Source organism: Seriola dumerili, unplaced genomic scaffold, assembly GCF_002260705.1.
Source record: "Seriola dumerili isolate Sdu_G_001 unplaced genomic scaffold, Sdu_1.0 BDQW01000012.1, whole genome shotgun sequence".
Classification (NCBI taxonomy): domain Eukaryota; kingdom Metazoa; phylum Chordata; class Actinopteri; order Carangiformes; family Carangidae; genus Seriola; species Seriola dumerili.
In genome coordinates, this window is record NW_019174267.1 from 1841601 (window position 1) to 1859576 (window position 17976).

Sequence of the window (17976 nt, forward strand, 5' to 3'; positions counted from 1 at the left end):
TAACCGGAATACATCGGAGCACACATCCGGAAGGGGCTTTTCACAATAACGCACAACAATCAACAAACCAGAATTCAGCTCTCGCTGCGTCACTGTGTGTCTGTATTACACATCACCTCCAATGATAAAGATTTTTAACGCTTCCTCCGAAAATAACAAGTGAATCAATCCATCTATTAACTGAACATAATAATATGTTTCATTTGTCTGAAGGTTCTTCTCTGGGGTTTTATTATATGATCTCTGACTCTATTATCCTACCTGTGTTTGTTATTGTATGAAAACATGACATCAATAACCAGAATACCAAACAATAAACATAAACCAACACACTAGATTACACTAAACAACCCACACAATATACCATATAAACACATAACATTATAATATTAATCAGGCTTGACAACCTTAATAAGATGTTAGAGAAAGAAAAAAAAACAACTAAATAAATGAATAAATAAGAAACCAAAACAAAACAATGGCAAAATAATTCAGATGCTGCATTGCATATACAATATTCTGTTTTCCTACCTGTGTTTGTTCATTGATGGTCTGCCCTTTATTATTTAGCTTTACATTGATTCCAGTGTGTGTTTGTTAATGGATAATCATTGATTAATGTTCAGCTTTTGTTTACCATATTATGACTTAAATCATCCACTTGTGTTCTTACTTCTTAATCTGTAGTGGTCATTTATTATTTCAGAAGGTTTTAATTATTAGATGTGATGATTATGACCAGGTATTATGATGTAATGATCTGGTGTTATGGGAGCGGCTGTGGCTCAGGAGGGAGAGCGGGTCATCCACCAATCAGAAGGTTGGTGGATCGATCCCTGGCTCCATGTTGAAGTGTCCTTGGGCAAGATACTTAACCCTATGGCTGTCCCATAAGTGTGTGAGTGTGTGTGTGAATGGCTGAAAGTGGATTCCATTGTAAAGCGCTTTGAGTGGTCGATAAGACTAGAACAGCCTAAAGCCTATTTACCATTTATCTGTTCACAATGACAATGAATGCATTGTGGTAAATCAAAGTAAAATACATAGAACAGGTTGTACTGTTCAGACAGGTGCTGATTCACCTGTCGGCTCGTGTTGGAGGATGTGCTGTGTAAGCCGACAGGTGTGTCACATTTATGTCAGTGAGTGACTGCTGTATCAGGTCAAACACACTTCCTGTCTCCTTTCTCTGATGAGCTAAGACCATGATGATTAAATCACCTGGAGTTGGACTAAATACTGAGCTTTTATTTTGAAAGTGAGTCCGCTATATTTCCGGTGTGTCTCATGACAGCTTGACGCGGCCGGGAGACAGGGGGCGTGGTTCTGTGACGTCGACCTCCGGGTGTGTGCGTATGTGTGGGCTGCCAGTTTGGAGGACCCGGTCCCGGACTGGTCCCGTCTACACAGTGAGGATTCACAGAGTTGCGGGGCGGGAAAATAACTCTAATGAGGAAGTACTCTAAAGGTGGATACAGCAATTTAAACAAACTGAAACGATCAGCGGATCCCTTCCGTTATTAACGGAATGATGATGACGTCAGGAGCTGAGCTGTTTCCTGGATTCTGTCTCTACTCCTGAGAACAGGTACATGTTAATGAGCAGGACTCACCTGGTTGTAGTTTACAGGACTCAGACTCTGGTCCTGATGGACGGGCCCCTCCATGTACAGACCTGGCCTCAGTCAGTCCCTGTTCAGGACCAGGGGCCCGTCTCACAAAACACCTTAAGTTTTCTACTTAAGTCTGACACTTAAGGTTTAATTTCTCCTCAGCTGAGGAAGTTACTTGAGGGTGTTTCACAGAATCTCTTAAAATGCTTCCTCAGTTAAGGAAAAAAGTTAAGACATTTTGCAGCAGTGAAAGAGATTTTACAGCAGAAAAATTCTACTGTTTCCATGGAGAGCGTTGGTTAGCTCTTGTGAGGCAGGTAACATTAAAGAAGCTGTTGTCTCATCCTCCTTCAGCAGGTGAACGCTGGTCTCTAAGGTCTTCTGTCAATCACTTTAACTGACTTTAAGTGTTTAAGACTAAGATAAGCAGAAAACCTTCATTACTTAAGTGAACATTTTAAGGAAACCTTGAGGAGAAGACTTAAGGTGTTTTGTGCTGTTGGCCTCATGTTAATTCACCTTTTTACCCTCATTTCTAATAAAAGCTTGTTTTTTAAATACTGTTTATCTTTCTTATATGTACATGAATCAATATATTCATCTGTTACACACAGAAAAACACACATACACTTGTATCTTCTATCTACACTCATGTGTTCATTAACCTGAATCTGAACCTGCACCTGGTAACCTAGCAACCTCTCCAAGGCACTGGGACGCCCTACCTGCCAAGAACCGAAGAACTGGTGCTGGTTTGAAGACGAATGGGGTCACAGTAAATCATGATGTGGTTCAGGTTTTTCCTCTGCTCGTTGGATGAAGTGAACAGATTGGAGGTTTAGATGTGCACATACACTCACACACTTCACTGTCTCACTCTCATTGTTGAATTCAGGTTTTAATACATTAACTGTAAATAATGAAACCAGCTGTTTCTAAACAGAGATCTGTCAGTCCTTTAATCAGACCTCAGTGTGTCAGCAGGTTCTTCCTCTAACAGCCTCCATCATTAAAGTAGATCAGCCTGTGAAGCCTGAGAGGTAAAACTCAGGGTGAAACAGAGCGATCACTCTGCTCCTTCAGACAGAGCTGAGGTCCACAAGTCTGTTTCTCTTCAGTCTCTGAGCAGCTTCATGAGGAGAGGAGCTTCACTGCTTCCTCTCTCATCTCCTTTAGGAAACACTGGAGCTTCCTTTACCAAAGGAAAGGAGACATGCCGTCCCACAATGCCTTGCTGCAGCAACATTTAAAACCACAGCAGAGCCACATAAATGTAGAAACATCAGAGCAGCTGTTTCTGTCTGATGGACTGAAGCTCAGATCCATAAATATAGATTCATTCTCTTTCATCAGTCAGGAGTCGTCATGAAGAACGAGCTGATGAATCTATAGTTACATCATCATCATCATCATCATCATCATCATCATCATCAGAACTAAATACTATAGTCTATACATTCATGTTGTTTCACTAAATCCTCCCAGTGTAAAGACCTAAACAAACGTAGTTAACAAATGTATAAAATGTCATGAAACTATAAACTTAAGGATGAATATAATTTATTCTTAGTTCTTTATTTCTATTTAATTAGTATTTTAATGACTCAACTTTCTGTTTGTATTTTTGTATTATGTTTTATTCCAATATTTCATCCTGTTTGTTTCTGTGGTTAAAGGATTCATCCTGCGTGTGTGTAGAAAAAGTTAAAAAGTGAAAAAGAAAAAGATTCTTTTCCTCAGTCCTGATGAATTCTCCTTCACGTCTTTGACCTGGAGGCTGAAGAGCCAGAGGTCAAAGGTCAGAGAGCATCAACCTTGTGAATGTATGGTGAATTTATTATTGTGAACGTGTGTGTGCAGTGACAGACAGAGGCAGAGGTCTGGCTCTATCTTCCTTTATATAAACTCATAGATCTGGATCTGTGAAACTGAAGAGCAGCAGGAGACAGTAACAGGAAGTAGAAATAATAAATAAAGAGTTACGGTTACATTGGACCACCGTTAAAAAAATATCAAATATCCAAACTGTCCAGAGAACACAAGGAGTGTGATATTATTATTATTATTAATGTGAACCTAAAGATGATGTTCTGAAATGTTTCCACCTTGGTCATGTCAAAGTTGTGCGCATGTTTTCTGAGAATGTAACTGATACAGGTAAGCTGCTGTAGAAGCCCCGCCCCCTCAACATCATCATCTCCTTACAGCAAAGACAGATTCAAATACAGGTAAATACAGGTGAGAGAAAAACTGCAGCTCTAACACCCCCCCCCCATGAAGTGGTCCAGGTGGGCGGAGTCTTGTGCTCCTACATCAGCTCCTCTCTGCAGCCTCAGTCCAGGTCCTGGATGCGACGGCAGATCTCGGCTGTAAACTCTGAACACTTGGAGTTTCCCCCCAGATCCTTCGTCAGCACCTGAGACACAACAACAACCGTCTCCATGGTTACGCCAACAGAAAGAGTCACAAAGACGAACTGATCAAACAGAATGAGTGGACCCATGTGGTCGTCATGGTTACGACCGTCCCACCTTCTTGTCTCTGATGGTGTCGAAGCACGCCGCCTGGATCTTGTTGCCGTGGTCGTGCAGACCCATGTGACGCAGCATCATGACGGCGCTAAGCAGCAGGGCGGTGGGGTTTGCCATGTCCAGGCCGGCGATGTCGGGGGCGGTGCCGTGGACCTGTGGGACACACACACACACACACACACACACACACAGACACACACACACACACACACAGACACACACACACACACACACAGACACACACACACACACACACACAGACACACACACAGTCTAGTTTTCACAGCTGGTCTCTCAGGGACCAGGTCTGGATCGTCCTCCATCAGACAGACATCTCTCCTGTTTATATTCAACACGATTATTAACGATGTTTCTATAAAGTTTTAATTTGTATGAAGAAACATCAGTTACCTACGGGAGCTGGAACAAGTGATCAATGTATTGATCAGTCAATCGATTGGAACATTCTGCAGCTTTTCTCTGGTTCATGTTGTTGGAAACAAATATGGAGGAACTTAACGAGCTCCACATGTTGGTTCATTAAGACAGAGTTCGTTACTCTTCAGCCTGACCTGTCGTTACTCTCGTTAACTAATTAACACAGATGTCAAAACATCAGCTTTAATGAAAGTAAAACAAACCGATTCAAAGATGGCGACTCCGTTGGCTCCGATGTTCCCGCTGGGCGTGACCCCAAGTCCTCCAATCAGACCAGCACACAGGTCACTGAAACACACACCATGTCACAGTTAGCCCCACCCCCTGAAGGTGACCTCTGAACCTGGGACACACTGACGACACACTGACCTCAGGATGTCTCCGTACAGGTTGGGCATGACCAGGACATCAAACTGGGTCGGATCCTGAACCATCTGAAGAACCAGAACCAGGAGGACACAGACTTTAAACTTCTAATATTTATTATTAATAGATTATTGTTTATTTATTAAATCAAATTTAATCAACAGCATGATGAACATCTGTACATTTAATGATCAGTTTATCTCTCTCTCACTCTCACACACACACACACACACACACACACACACACACACACACACACACACACACACACACAGGATGACATCACAGTGACTCACATTGAGACACACAGTGTCCAGGTACATCTCAGTGAACTTGATGTCTTTGTAGTTCTCTGCAACCTCACGACATTTCCTCAGAAACAGACCGTCAGACATCCTCCTGGAGAGGGGGGGGGCATTATCACATCACTGCCTGGTGCTGCCACTAACGACTATTTCATCTAAGAGTCAATTAATCTAATCGATCAGTTTTCCTCCAGAAGATCTGATCGACACTCTGACATGATCAATAAACAGACTCAGGTCTAAACATGTTCTCAGGCAGCAGCAGAAGAGCTGCACGAACAAAGATATCAAACAGCTTTAACCACTAATGAGCAGTGACTGATCTCTAAATATACAAGATTTCATCTTTATCGTATCCATACACTTATTGATCAGCTCAGACTATCACTGCTTCTTTTTCAAATAAATAAATTCACAGCAGGATGTGAACTGATGCTTCTGGTTTGTCTCAGTTTCTGAGAATCACTTAAATACAGAGAAGCTTCTTCTAACAATTCACTGTGAGCTCAGCCGGCGCCATGTTGTAAAACACCACAGTGGCTGTAGCTGGAGCTCTGCTGCTCACATGATGTTGGCCTTGTGGACGGCCGTCACGCTGGTCCTCTGGTTGTTCCTGGCGTATTCGAAGGCATACTCAGCGATGCGTCTGCTCGCCTCCTCAGTGATCAGCTTGATGCTCTGAACCACGCCGTCCACGATCTACAACAGCAACAAGACAGGTTTCCCTCTGTTTCCTGTCTTTGTGCTAAGCTAGGCTAACAGTCTCCCTCTACCTCTAGTTTTTGTGCTAAGCTAGGCTAACAGTCTCCCTCTACCTCTAGTTTTTGTGCTAAGCTAGGCTAACCGTCTCCCTCTGTTTCCAGTCTTTATACTAAGCTAGGCTAACAGTCTCCCTCTACCTCTAGTTTTTGTGCTAAGCTAGGCTAACCGTCTCCCTCTGTTTCCAGTCTTTATACTAAGCTAGGCTAACAGTCTCCCTCTGTTTCCAGTCTTTGTGCTAAGCTAGGCTAACAGTCTCCCCCTGTTTCCAGTCTTTGTGCTAAGCTAGGCTAACAGTCTCCCTCTGTTTCCAGTCTTTATACTAAGCCAGGCTAACATTTCCCTGTACTTCTAGTCTTTGTTCTAAGCTAGGCTAACCGATTCCCTCTACTGCTAGTCTTTGTGCTAAGCTAAGCTAGCAGTTTCCCTCTGCTCCCCCCGTGTCCACTCACCACGTGTTCGATCCCACTGTACTCGCCCTCAGTGTTCTCTCGGATGGTGACCAGGTTGACGTCGGTGTACGGGGTCTTGTAGCCCTCGATGGAGACGCAGGGGCGCACGTTGGCGTAGAGGTCAAAGGTCTTCCTGAGCAGCAGGTTCATGGAGGGGTGACCTGCAGCGATGGGTGTCTTCAGGGGTCCTGCAGGAGACAGATAGTCAGCTGATGAGACCTGGATTCAGAGTCCACCTGAGTCCGAGTCCGACACAGAACACACACCTTTCAGTCCGATCTTGCTCCGGTCCATCGACTCTTTAGCGTCAGGAGGAATCATCCACCTCCCTCCAGGTCCTTTGATGGCTGTCACGTTCCTCTCCTCCCATCTGATGGGAGCCTAGAGGACACAATCACAACCAGCTGATTCTCTGTCACACCTGAGTGAAGAGACTCCGCCCCCTCCATCAGACTCTGATCACACTCACTTTGGCAGCTTCAAAGATCTTCATCACAGCAGTGGAGATCTCCGGTCCAATCCCATCACCAGGGATCAGTGTCACTGTCTGCATCTGTGTGTGTGTGTGTGTGTGTGTGTGTGTGTGTGTGTGTGTGTGTGTGTGTGTGTGGTGGGGGGGCAGAGAGAGACACACACAGAGACAGAGACAGAGAGACACAGAGAGAGAGACGTTACCAAAAACCTGATCAGATTGATTAGAGAGCCTGATCTGGGATCAGCTGCTCATCTCTATGTTTTAATCGTCATGGCTACGTTCAGTGTGTGTGTTAATACAACGTGTCTTCATCCAGTCCAGAGGAAACTGATCTGGGTTCAGGTCCACACAATCAAAACAGTTCTGATCACTTTTCTCTTGATAAACTGATCGATTAATCCATTGATCATTACAAATATATTACATGTTGCTTAGATAGGTGAAATGTTTCCAGATCAATCAGTGATCATTATCATTGATCAGCTGAGCATCGGAGATCTGGATGCATCGCCATAGAAACATGGAGCTGCTGCTGAGCTGGTAACTTTCCTCCAGACTTCCTCTTTTTAATCTGGTCTGTGATGATGTCAGGTCACATGACCTCCTCTGATATTTGAACCAATCAGGACTCAGACATTTTACCTGAGACGCTGCAGAAATTGAAGAGAGAAGTTTTACATTTTTGATTAAAAATGACTCAAACCATTAACCCATCATTTAATTATTAATTACAATTAATCAATTTTCTATCCACTGACTGATCGATAGATTATTTCAGAACTACCTGCAACTAACAACTACGGTCACCTTCAGTTAATTGATTGATTATTGAGATTCTGTCATTCATAGTTTCTTCTGTGACAGACTTAGTCTTCAGTCCGACCTCGGGGACTCACTTCCTGTTCCTGCCGTCAGCGCTGTGACCTGCTCAGCTGCCGCCATGCTTCACACAGACGTTCATGTGAACACGAGTGTGTTGGTGTCGGGTTGGAGGACCCTGAACTACTCACCCCTCTGGAGAAGGAAGCTGAAGACAGAGCGGGTCTCCTCACTGCCCCCCCCACCACCAGCTGAGGAGACAACATGAAGGTCACTTCAACACAACACATAACACTGAGCACACGCACGCACACGTGCGGCACACACACACACCACACACACACATCACACACACACACACACACAACACACACGACACACACACACACACAGTGAGTAGGTGATAACAGAACGCCGTCTCTCTACAGTGATGACGTGAGGTGACAAACTCAACCCCAGTCTCAGGTCAGTGAACTACACAGAGTCCCAGAGACACGTCCAACATGAGGACTGATGTAATGAACCTCGCCCGGTTCAGCAGCAGCTTCAGACTCAGACATGTTGACGTCTGAACGTCTCAGTGTGTCTCTGTTCTTTACTGCTGATGAACATCAGGTCTGATAAACCAGTTCAGTCTGACAGAGCCGGAGACAGAAACATCAGTGACCTTCACGTGATGCTTCTTCACTTTGAACGACACAAACAACAGAACATTTTATTCTCTTCTGTGGTTCTGAGCTGATTTATTTTGAAAGAGTTGAATCAGACTACCATCAAATCACTGAGAGAAGGTTTAACAAAAATGTTAACATTGCATTCTGGTAAAAAATATCTTTCTTGTATTTATATTCATCCGGCATGTATCAGTTTAACACAATAAAACTTATCACACACTATTCTTATAGTTTGTTAGTTTGGTTTTCATGTTTTCTTTTTTGGTCTCCGTTCATTACCACACTGGACCGACCCTGTTTCTTTTTCCTGGTTTAGTGAAGGTGTGGTGTGTGAATTTATGACAGAATCCGTTCAAATCAATGAAGATTTTACTGTTATTGATTTGTATATTTGGTGCAGGCCAAACTGACCAGAGGTCACTCAGCTGGGTGTGAAGCTGTTCACTTGTTTTCTACGGGGTAGAGATTTTAACCAGGATGCAGAGAAACATTAGATGAGGAGATTTTCTAACGGAGTCTGGTTCTGGAGTCTCCATCAGGGAATGTGGCCGCGACTCCGCAGCCTGACGAGGACCGAGAAGCGGGACTCTCCAGCTCCGGGTCGGACGGTGTCACGGCGGGATCTCCGGCAGAAGCTCCGTGACGGTGGAAACTAACCGCTGGATAAAGTCGTGACTGTCCCGGTGACAAACCGGCAGTTCGCTCCGTTATCTTCACTGACATCACGCTGAAGGACACACACAAGCAGCTAACATGCTAACACGCTAACGTGCTAACGCTAGCGGATAAAAGTCAGTGATAGAAACGACACGACATCACACACACGGCGACACTGGAGCTCTCACTGTCACACACTGTGTCCGCGGCCACACAAACACACGTTCACGGGTTTAAAGCATCTTTTTCTCACCATTGACCTCCACACGCTGCCGGCCATACTGCACTCCGGGACAAAGATCCTCTGTGAGGGAGCACTCACTCTGACACAATCCTCCAACTCAGGTGGAGCCGGATACATGTGAGCACAACCAGGAAGTGTAGTATTAAAGTAGAAGTTCCTTCCCCTGTGACTGTGGTGTCATTAGATTATCATCATCATTATCATCATATATCAGTGTATAAACAGCATTTCACTGCTGTAGCTGGTGGAGCTTCTTTAAACTATTATATCTGAAACTGGTCATTATTTTCGGTGTAAATTAATCTGCTGTTTATTTTCTTCATTAATTTGTTGTTTGGTTTGTTAACTCAGAGCCTGACAAATCGTTTTACTTTTATAAGATGTTATTTTAATCTAGAACAAGACATCAAATCTAAAGTATTCATGTGTTTTATATGTAAAAATCTTAATTTATTAAGTAGCCTAAGTGTATTTTCACCACTGTTTAAATGGATCAAAATTAACAATAAAATAATGTTATACATAATTCACTTTTATGATTTGGCATCTTATTCACTGATTGTGTCACTATTACACTTTATAATTTGTTTATTTTTTATCTTATTTTATTTGTTCATTTGAAACTTTAACAAATCGTTTATGTTAAATTCATATTTTACATTAATATGCTTTTTAACGTTTGACTTCAATTTAAAAGACGGTGATTCATCAGAGCGGCGAGAGACGATCTTTGGTGCAAAGAGGAAGTAAGTGACGTCGTGGCGTCAGGGTGACGTCAGCGGAGTGTCAATAGTCCAGGTTGCCAGATTTGAAAATGTTTGTACAGTGTTACAGTACAATGTTGATGTGACCGTCACAGTGAAAGTACACTGTATTTACCTCAACATGACAGTTGACAGTTTTATTAATGTGTTAATGAACTATCCTCTGGACTGTTATTATTTCATCATGAATATTATAAATATTACTTTATTGTGATATTTTAGCTAATAAACTAAATAACTGCTGTAAAATGATTTATTGAAATATTAAACTGTAGATATTTTTCTGATACTTGACTTCATGTCTTTCTTTTTGCAGTTTGCCACAGATGTATTTTAATACATGATCTGCAGTGAACTGTGGCTCTTTATCCTGTAAGAGCTGTATTTTACGAGCAGCACCTGAAGGCAGCATGCTGCTCCCCGCACCGCCTCCCCATCGCTGAGGCGTCAAAATCACCTTCTCCTCTGCAGCTCAGAGCTCCGCGGCGGCCAGGAGGAGAATCAAACCCGGATCAGGATCGCAGTGTCTCGGTCGTGTGTAGACCAGCAGCTGGACCGGAACATGTCGTCCTAGAAGATGTGAACAGATCTGAGACCAGCACAGACCTCCAGTGTGATGCAGCTGTGTGATGGGAGAATCAGCCGAGCAGGATGGGCAACAAGCAGACAACCTTCACGGAGGAGCAGCTGGAGGCGTATCAGGTGACAGTCTGCACCGTTTAAACCGCCAACACGGATTTATCCCGCAAACATCATCATATCAGACAAACATAAGCCTGATGGAGAGAACGTGCTTTTCTTTTATTGGTCAGAGGGATGAAAACAGAGTAGAGTAGAACAGAATAGAACAGAATAGAATAGAACAGAACAGAATAGAGTGGGACAGAGCAGAGTAGAACAGAACAGAACAGTATAGACTAGAATAGAATAGAGTAGAACAGAGCAGAGTAGAATAGAGCAGACATGGCAGAGTCTCTGCTGTTGCTGATTGGCTGAGCTCCAGCCTCCGTCTGCATTCTCCTGGATGTGATGCTGCTGTCCTGCTGACTGATGGTGTGAAAGCAGATCCTCCCTGAGGATCAGCAGCTCTGTGACTCATCAGCAGCTGCACCATCATCTGTTCACCTGTTTGTTTATCTGTGTGTTTGTTTGTTTACAGGACTGTACCTTCTTCACCCGGAAAGAAATCCTGCGGTGAGTTATCAGCACCTCCAACACCACGAGTGGACAGGTGGAGTTAACTGCAAAACTACATCACAGGGAGAATAGAGAACTACATAATTACACCAAAGGAAGTGCAGAGAACTACAGAACTACATCACAGGAAGTACAGAGAACTACAAAATTACATCACAGGGAGGACAGGATCACATGAAGTGACAAATGAAATCATGTCATTACAGATGATCTTCATGTGTCTGAACTGACTCAGTGTTGTAGAGCTGTTTGATGTGACTGAGTCTCTGACAGGAAACTTCAGTCTGAACTGAGTCGTGGAGCTGTTCCCAGCTGACTGATAGACATCTGTCACTAACAGGCTGCAGAGCTTTTAACCTTCTCTCTGCCACTGACCTGAGGACAGTCTGAATCAGAGCTGTGGTGATGTGTTCACTTACACCTGTAGATGCTGAGGTAATGTGACAGCTCAGGGGAAAAGGGAACAACTCTAGATTCTGTGATAACTACTGTTTGAATCCTGTTCTCCTCTCAGCCTCATCCCTGTCTCTCTGTGTCTCCTGGTCTCGGTCCAGACCTGCCGGGTCTCTGGTCTGGTGTACAGTTAAAACTCTCCTCTCTGCTTCTCTGACTGCATTAGATTTATTAATACCCGTGGTTTATAATGAACTCTGCTGCTGCTTCAGGTGATTCTCAGCTGAGGTCAGAGACTGAGACAAACCTGTTAACACCTGAACTCCGAAGATGTTCAACAACCAACCACTGAGTCAGACCTGAACCACATGTTGATCTGATTCAGTGACATCACTTCCTGATCATGTCATCATCTCTGATGTCCCTCCAGAATAAAGCTCCACAGAAAAAGAGTCTGCAGAACTTAGTGATAAGTGATCACTGATAACAGCCGATCACAGCTGCTGTTAGTGAGACAGTCTGACTACAGGAAAAACAGATACGGGCTAAAATCACAGGGCTCAGAGAGAACAGCAGCTCTGACCTGATCAGCTGTTACAGAGTCTTCCTATCGTCATGGTGTGTTCAGGAACAGCTGAACATGAATACGTTGGTGTCAGCCAGTTTCCATCACATCCGTCACATTTCACTCTGAGCTGATAAAAATTGACTGTAAAACACAAGGACGAGGCTCCAGACTGGATTTAAATGAACCAGTTCAGGAACAGGACAGACCGACAGATAGACAGGTTGTTACCATGGTTACCCACCACTAGTAGAGCTGCTGTATTAACCTCCCCTCCTCTATTGCAGGTTACATGGCAGGTATCGTGAGCTGGCTCCTCATCTAGTTCCTCTGGACTACACCAACAACCCCGACATCAGAGTCCCTCTGACGCTCATCGTCACCATGCCTGAGCTGAAGGTAGAGCTGCTGCTGACTGATGACCTGGGAGCTGACTGCTGTTTAACACAGGCAGCGTCAGGTCGTTGAGGTTTGAGTGACTGTTTGTACCATGTGACCAGTAAAACTCCTCCTGTCAAGAGAGTCGTCTGGTTCAGACTGAACTCAGACATCGACACAGACTGACAACTGAACAACGACAGAACCAAGTGTCTCAGTGTAGTTTCCATCAGTGTCCCTCTGTTTCCACTCAGAACCACAGCATTAAACTGGTTTCTGGTTCTGTTTGGGCCTGACAGATCCTGGTCTAATCAGGATCAGATCAGGATCAGACCAGGATCTGATCACAGTGTGATGTCACTTCCTGTGTTGGTTCTGAGGCAGCTGCTCTCTCACCTTCAGGTTCAGCAGTTGAACCTCAGAGCTGCGTTCAGAGTCAATAGCTCTGTGGTAAAATGCTGCGTTGACACTGAGGAGGTGAAGAAAAAATGCTTTTATTTTGTAGCAACTTTGACTTTGGTGACCTTTGATCTTGTTGTCTGATCAGTGCCCAGCCTTTACTGAGCTGTGTACTGAGTGAACAGAACTCAGAGAGTCGTGTGTGTTGATGTTCTGCAGGAGAACCCTTTCAGAGACAGAATCGTGGAGACGTTCTCCGAGGACGGACAGGGGAACCTGAGCTTCAATGACTTTGTCGACATGTTTTCTGCTCTCTGTGAAACTTCACCCCGTGAGCTCAAGACCATCTACGCCTTCAAGATCTACGGTAAGATCTGGCAGGTCCTCGGACCCTCGGAGAAGTCTGGCAGCTGGTTCTGTTCTCAGGGTAACGTTCTGGTTGTGGTTCTGGTCCAGACTTCAACAGGGACAACTTCATCTGTAAGCAGGACCTGGAGAAGACGGTGAACAAGCTGACCAAAGGAGAGCTGAGTCCAGAGGAGGTGACTCTGGTCTGTGATAAAGCCATCGAGGAGGCCGACCTGGACGGAGACAGCAAACTCTCCTTCTCCGACTTCGAGAACATGATCTCCAAGGCTCCGGACTTCCTGAGGTACCGACAGGTTCTCACTCACAGGTTCTGACCTGGGGGGGGGGGGCACTCAGACTGAGAGTCCTGTAATAAACTGTCCTTCATGAAGGTGACACACACCTGTCAGTGTGACACAGCAGTGATGGCCAAGCTTACAAAAGTAATCAGATTACTTTAGTCATTAATCACCAGTAACATACGTCACATTGCTTCTGTGGAAACACAACACACAGCAGCTAGCTTAGCATTAGCTTCAGTGACTGAACACAGCTCTAAAACACAGGTGACTCCTGAACGCACCTGCAGCTGACATCATCACAGGTTACAGTTAAAATGTCTTATTGTGATGATCCACTGAACATCAGTTCAACACACAACAACACAAAAGCACACAGTAACACCATCTGACCAGCTCAGTTCTTACTGGAGCCCTGACTCTGTATTAAACAGGAAGTGTGTGTGTGATTTTATCAACAGGAAGTTGTCACTGATAGAACACAGTAGAGTCACAGAAGCTGTGTCCAGGTTCAGGTCTGAATCCTTCAGCGGACGTGGTCTACGGAGGATTCACGCTGTGTCACCAGCTGTTCTCGGCCTTACCGTTACATCGCAAAGCACGGCTCTGTCACCTAGCAACCTTGACAACATGTTACTTTTTGTTACTAAAACTTTTTGTTTTAAGTCTCTTGGTTTTAACAGATGACCCGTTAGCTGCTAAGCTGAAACACAACACTCACATTTAACAGTGTAATCATCAGACTTTCATTACCAAAGTGCAATGAATCTTGGGATATGTTGATCCTTCGTGGTCCAGGAAATAAAGGACACATTTCTCGGCTGCATTTAAAGGAGCATTTGAAATGAGACAGTCTAGTTGCGCCGCTGTGATGCAGTCGGTCTTCAAACACCACCTCTGAAGGACACGACCCCTGAACCTGGACACATGACAATTAGTGTGGGTAGTGTGAGTGTCATCGTCGTCGTCGTCACTGACAGCAGCTCCTCTCTGATGACCTCATGTCCCTTTTCTTTCTGCAGTAACTTCCACGTTCGAATATGAGTCCCAGCTGAGATCCTGCAGAGGACAGACGTCTCACTTTGACGCCGTTTCCTGATCCTCAGACTCCACCTCCACCTGAACCTCAGACCCATGTCGACTCAGTGCCTGTCCTTATTATCACCTGTGGAGAGTCTCTTCTCTGACTCAAAGTCTGGTCTGGACTCAGTGAAGCACAGACAGACAGCGGAGACGTTTTGGAGGGAAACTTGTTCGTACATGAAACTCTTTGATAAACCTGGATGTTTGAGGTGACTGAAGGCAGGGCTAATTTCTACCAGAGAGCTTCTCTGCAGCTGGTCTGATGTCTCCTCTGGACTCTGATGTCTCTGCTGAGACTCATGGAGACGCTGGGAGGACGGCGCTGCAGACGAACCTGAACAGGGCTTTTCTGACTTCAGTGCTTTGCAGAAAGTCCAGATCCAGGACTGGATTCTTTTTAACAAGCACACATTAAAGGGCAAAACAGTGAAGAGCTATGCAATCTTTCTTCATGACGTGCATGTTGTAAATTGCTTCTTGCTGTGTTTCTTTCTACGTCTGGTGAAACGTTCTGGTGCATAATGACAATCAAAGTAACCTGTAGCTGATGGAAGGGCTCTGTCATCTCACCTGTAAAGTCTGGCTTTGATAAACTTGACTCACTCAACACTGAACTTTTCTCTTGAGAGTCAAATAAAACTTTTTTCTGTTGCTCCAGAAGCTTCTTATGTCAGTGAACTGACCCAGGGTCAGCTCAGGACACCTGTCAACACTGATCCACAGTCTGCAGCTAAAACATCAAATCTAACTGATCGGTTCATAACTGTTCCCACAGAGAAGGTTAATATGATCAATACATTATCAATATATTGTTTTAAACATTGACCACTGGCCTCTCTCTCAGTCACCTCTGTCTGATCCACTGTCAAATAATGACAATCAGACAATATGAAATGAAAAAAAAAAAGTTCAGCTATGATTCATTTTCTTATCAGATCAATTCACTAAAGTTCAAGAGATGATTTACAATTTAATATCTATTAAAAAAGTACTTGTTTTACCAGTAATAATGTAAATACTATAATAGAATTTGAAGCTCCATATTTTCTTCTTCTGTGTTTTATTTGAAGTCTGTGTTTTTATTTGAGCTCTAGTAACAGCAGGTAAGTGAGCCAATCAGAAGAGAGGAGGCTCTGACTCTCAGATTTCAGGTAAAAACACTCAGAGAAACCAAATCCTGCAAGGTTTGGATGGTGGGTCCAGGTGGGCGGGGCTTGGTGACTGCTTTGTTGTGACATCACAAAGTTCCAGAAGTCCTGACGGCTGGTTTTAAGGCTCAGTTTCTGAATACAGGCTGTGTGCATTTCTCTGTGGACTGAGGCTTTGATACTTTCACAGTATTAATATAGAAGCTAGACCTGATCTATAATCACACTACACATGGACACAGACCTTTACACTGGAGGAGCTTTAATGTGTTGTCAGTGTAGAGTAGAGTGTGTGTGTGTGTGTGTGTGTGTGTGTGTGTGTGTGTGTGTGTGTGTGTGTGTGTGAAGGACACAGTGATTGAATGTTTCTGTACATGTATCTGAGTCTGAGTCGCAGGTGAAACAGGTGACGTCTTTACCTCAGTCTGGGTTCAGGTTTCAGCTCGTGTTCAGAGGCCTGTTGAGTTCAGGTGGAGACTGCTCTCTGCAGCACTGAGACACCGTCAGGACGTTCATCCTGATTACTGAGAGCAGCCGACTGTGGTGACCACACTGTGTTCCTGCTGCCGCAGCACCCCCCCCCCCCACTGAACCACACCTGCTGGACCACACCTGCTGTGTCCCCCGGAGGGAGGTGTCACCGCACTCAGAGGGTGAGGAGTAAAGTGGAAGCTTCAGGAAACAGGAAGTGCACAGACACATATATTTATATAGATCTGTATCAGTGAATCATCAGAGTCTGAATATAGAGACATCTTTGATTGACAGGCCAGAGTCAGAGAGGTGAGTCTCTGAATCACAAACATTCACCTGGACTGATCTGATGATCTGATGGTTTCTGGTGTGAGGTGTGCTCCTGTCCCTCAAAGTCTTGTTGTGTTTCCGTGTCTTCAGCAGGTGGATGTGCTTCCTGTCTGTTGTCACCTGCAGTTTCCTCAGGTGAACACGTTGATGACTCTCAACTCCAGTTTCAGTTAATCTGATTTCAAACACTTTCCTCTCTCTGTGTTTATATAAAGACACAGGAAACATGAGAGCTGCTGGACTCAACCAGTCCTCTGTCAACCACCTGTGCTCAGGAGGCTACTGTTCACCCAATCAGCAGGCAGCAATCATTTCAAATGGTCCAATCGCAGGAGACCACCTGCAGCTCATTACAAACTGACAGAGAGAGAGAGAGAGAGAGAGAGAGAGGGAGAAATCTGTCTTTGTGTTGTGTGTGTGTGTGTGTGTGTGTGTGTGTGTGTGTGTGTGTGTGTGTGTGTGTTTGTGTCTGAGGGATGCTCCACCTGGTAAGAGGTTTGTTCTGTGACTCCGCCCTCTGGTGGCAAGAGGTGGGACTGTACCGACTCCAGATTTAACAGCTTCCAGGGTGTGTGTGTGCGGGGTCCGTCAAAAAATAAATGATTAAATAATTAAATCAATGACAAAAATAAACAAACTGATTTTAGAATCGAACTATACAAAATAGAAATAATGAAAGAATCAGACACATCAGCTTTGAATGATTTATAGGTGATATTTGAATAAATGTGTTAACAGATTAACATTAATGTGGAGATCCAGAAGTGAATCATATTGTTTTATTTGCTAAATGTAAATTATATAAATGAACATGATCTATAACATTATATTTATATTGTCTGTCTTTTATTCTGAAGAAGCGTTGAACCTTTTTCTGCTTCTGAAGTGGAAACAGCAGTTATCATTAAATCACAACCAGTCTGTTTAACTGACTGTTTAACTTACTGTTATTGACTGTTTAACTGACTGTTAACTGACTGTTTAACTGTTTAACTTACTGTTATTGACTGTTTAAATTACTGTTATTGAATGTTTACCTACTGTTTAAATGACTGTTTAACTTACTCTTACTGACTGTTTAAATTACTGTTTAACTTACTGTTATTGACTGTTTAACTGTTTAACTGACTGTTAACTGACTGTTTAACTGACTGTTAACTGACTGTTTAACGGACTCCTTCTGTGTCTCCACCACGTCAAGCAGCTCGTCGTGAACTAAACTTACAGTAACATGAATGTGGTGTGTGACGTGTTTTCCGGTCAGA

The 17976-nt window shown here is 44.0% G+C and overlaps 2 protein-coding genes across 4 annotated transcripts; one reads left to right on the plus strand and one right to left on the minus strand.

Moving 5' to 3' along the window:
• Positions 1–3492: 3492 nt before the first annotated feature.
• LOC111225661 (isocitrate dehydrogenase [NAD] subunit alpha, mitochondrial) lies at positions 3493–9419 on the minus strand. Its single transcript, XM_022750669.1, has 11 exons — positions 9343–9419; positions 7950–8009; positions 6934–7017; positions 6731–6845; positions 6465–6652; positions 5819–5952; positions 5245–5347; positions 4952–5016; positions 4786–4870; positions 4145–4297; positions 3493–4029 (listed from the first exon to the last, which is right to left on the minus strand). Exons 1-11 carry the CDS (start codon positions 9367–9369, stop codon positions 3946–3948), a joined length of 1098 nt encoding a protein of 365 aa, XP_022606390.1. The 5' UTR covers positions 9370–9419; the 3' UTR covers positions 3493–3945.
• Positions 9420–10553: 1134 nt separating this feature from the next.
• Positions 10554–15518, plus strand: LOC111225472 (calcium and integrin-binding family member 2-like). 3 transcript variants are annotated; one of them, XM_022750371.1, is made up of 7 exons: positions 10554–10799; positions 11257–11291; positions 12540–12651; positions 13033–13107; positions 13249–13396; positions 13486–13681; positions 14699–15518. In XM_022750371.1, exons 1-7 carry the CDS (start codon positions 10749–10751, stop codon positions 14718–14720), a joined length of 639 nt encoding a protein of 212 aa, XP_022606092.1. In that variant the 5' UTR covers positions 10554–10748; the 3' UTR covers positions 14721–15518. The 3 variants fall into 3 exon arrangements, with proteins under 3 accessions (XP_022606092.1, XP_022606111.1, XP_022606100.1); XM_022750390.1 differs by lacking the exon at positions 13033–13107; XM_022750379.1 differs by lacking the exon at positions 11257–11291.
• Positions 15519–17976: the final 2458 nt, after the last annotated feature.

Excerpts from the sequence above, each read along its gene's own strand:
- LOC111225661 (XM_022750669.1), bottom strand. The coding sequence starts at position 9,369 with ATGGCCGGCAGCGTGTGGAGGTCAATG. Across the intron at positions 6,846-6,933 it reads AGATCTTTGAAGCTGCCAAA|GCTCCCATCAGATGGGAGGA; the intron begins GTGAGTGTGATC and ends TGTGTCCTCTAG. Across the intron at positions 5,017-5,244 it reads TGGACACTGTGTGTCTCAAT|ATGGTTCAGGATCCGACCCA; the intron begins GTGAGTCACTGT and ends CTGGTTCTTCAG.
- LOC111225472 (XM_022750371.1), top strand. The coding sequence starts at position 10,749 with ATGGGCAACAAGCAGACAACCTTCACGGAGGAGCAGCTGGAGGCGTAT. Across the intron at positions 10,800-11,256 it reads AGCAGCTGGAGGCGTATCAG|GACTGTACCTTCTTCACCCG; the intron begins GTGACAGTCTGC and ends GTTTGTTTACAG. Across the intron at positions 13,397-13,485 it reads CTACGCCTTCAAGATCTACG|ACTTCAACAGGGACAACTTC; the intron begins GTAAGATCTGGC and ends GTTCTGGTCCAG.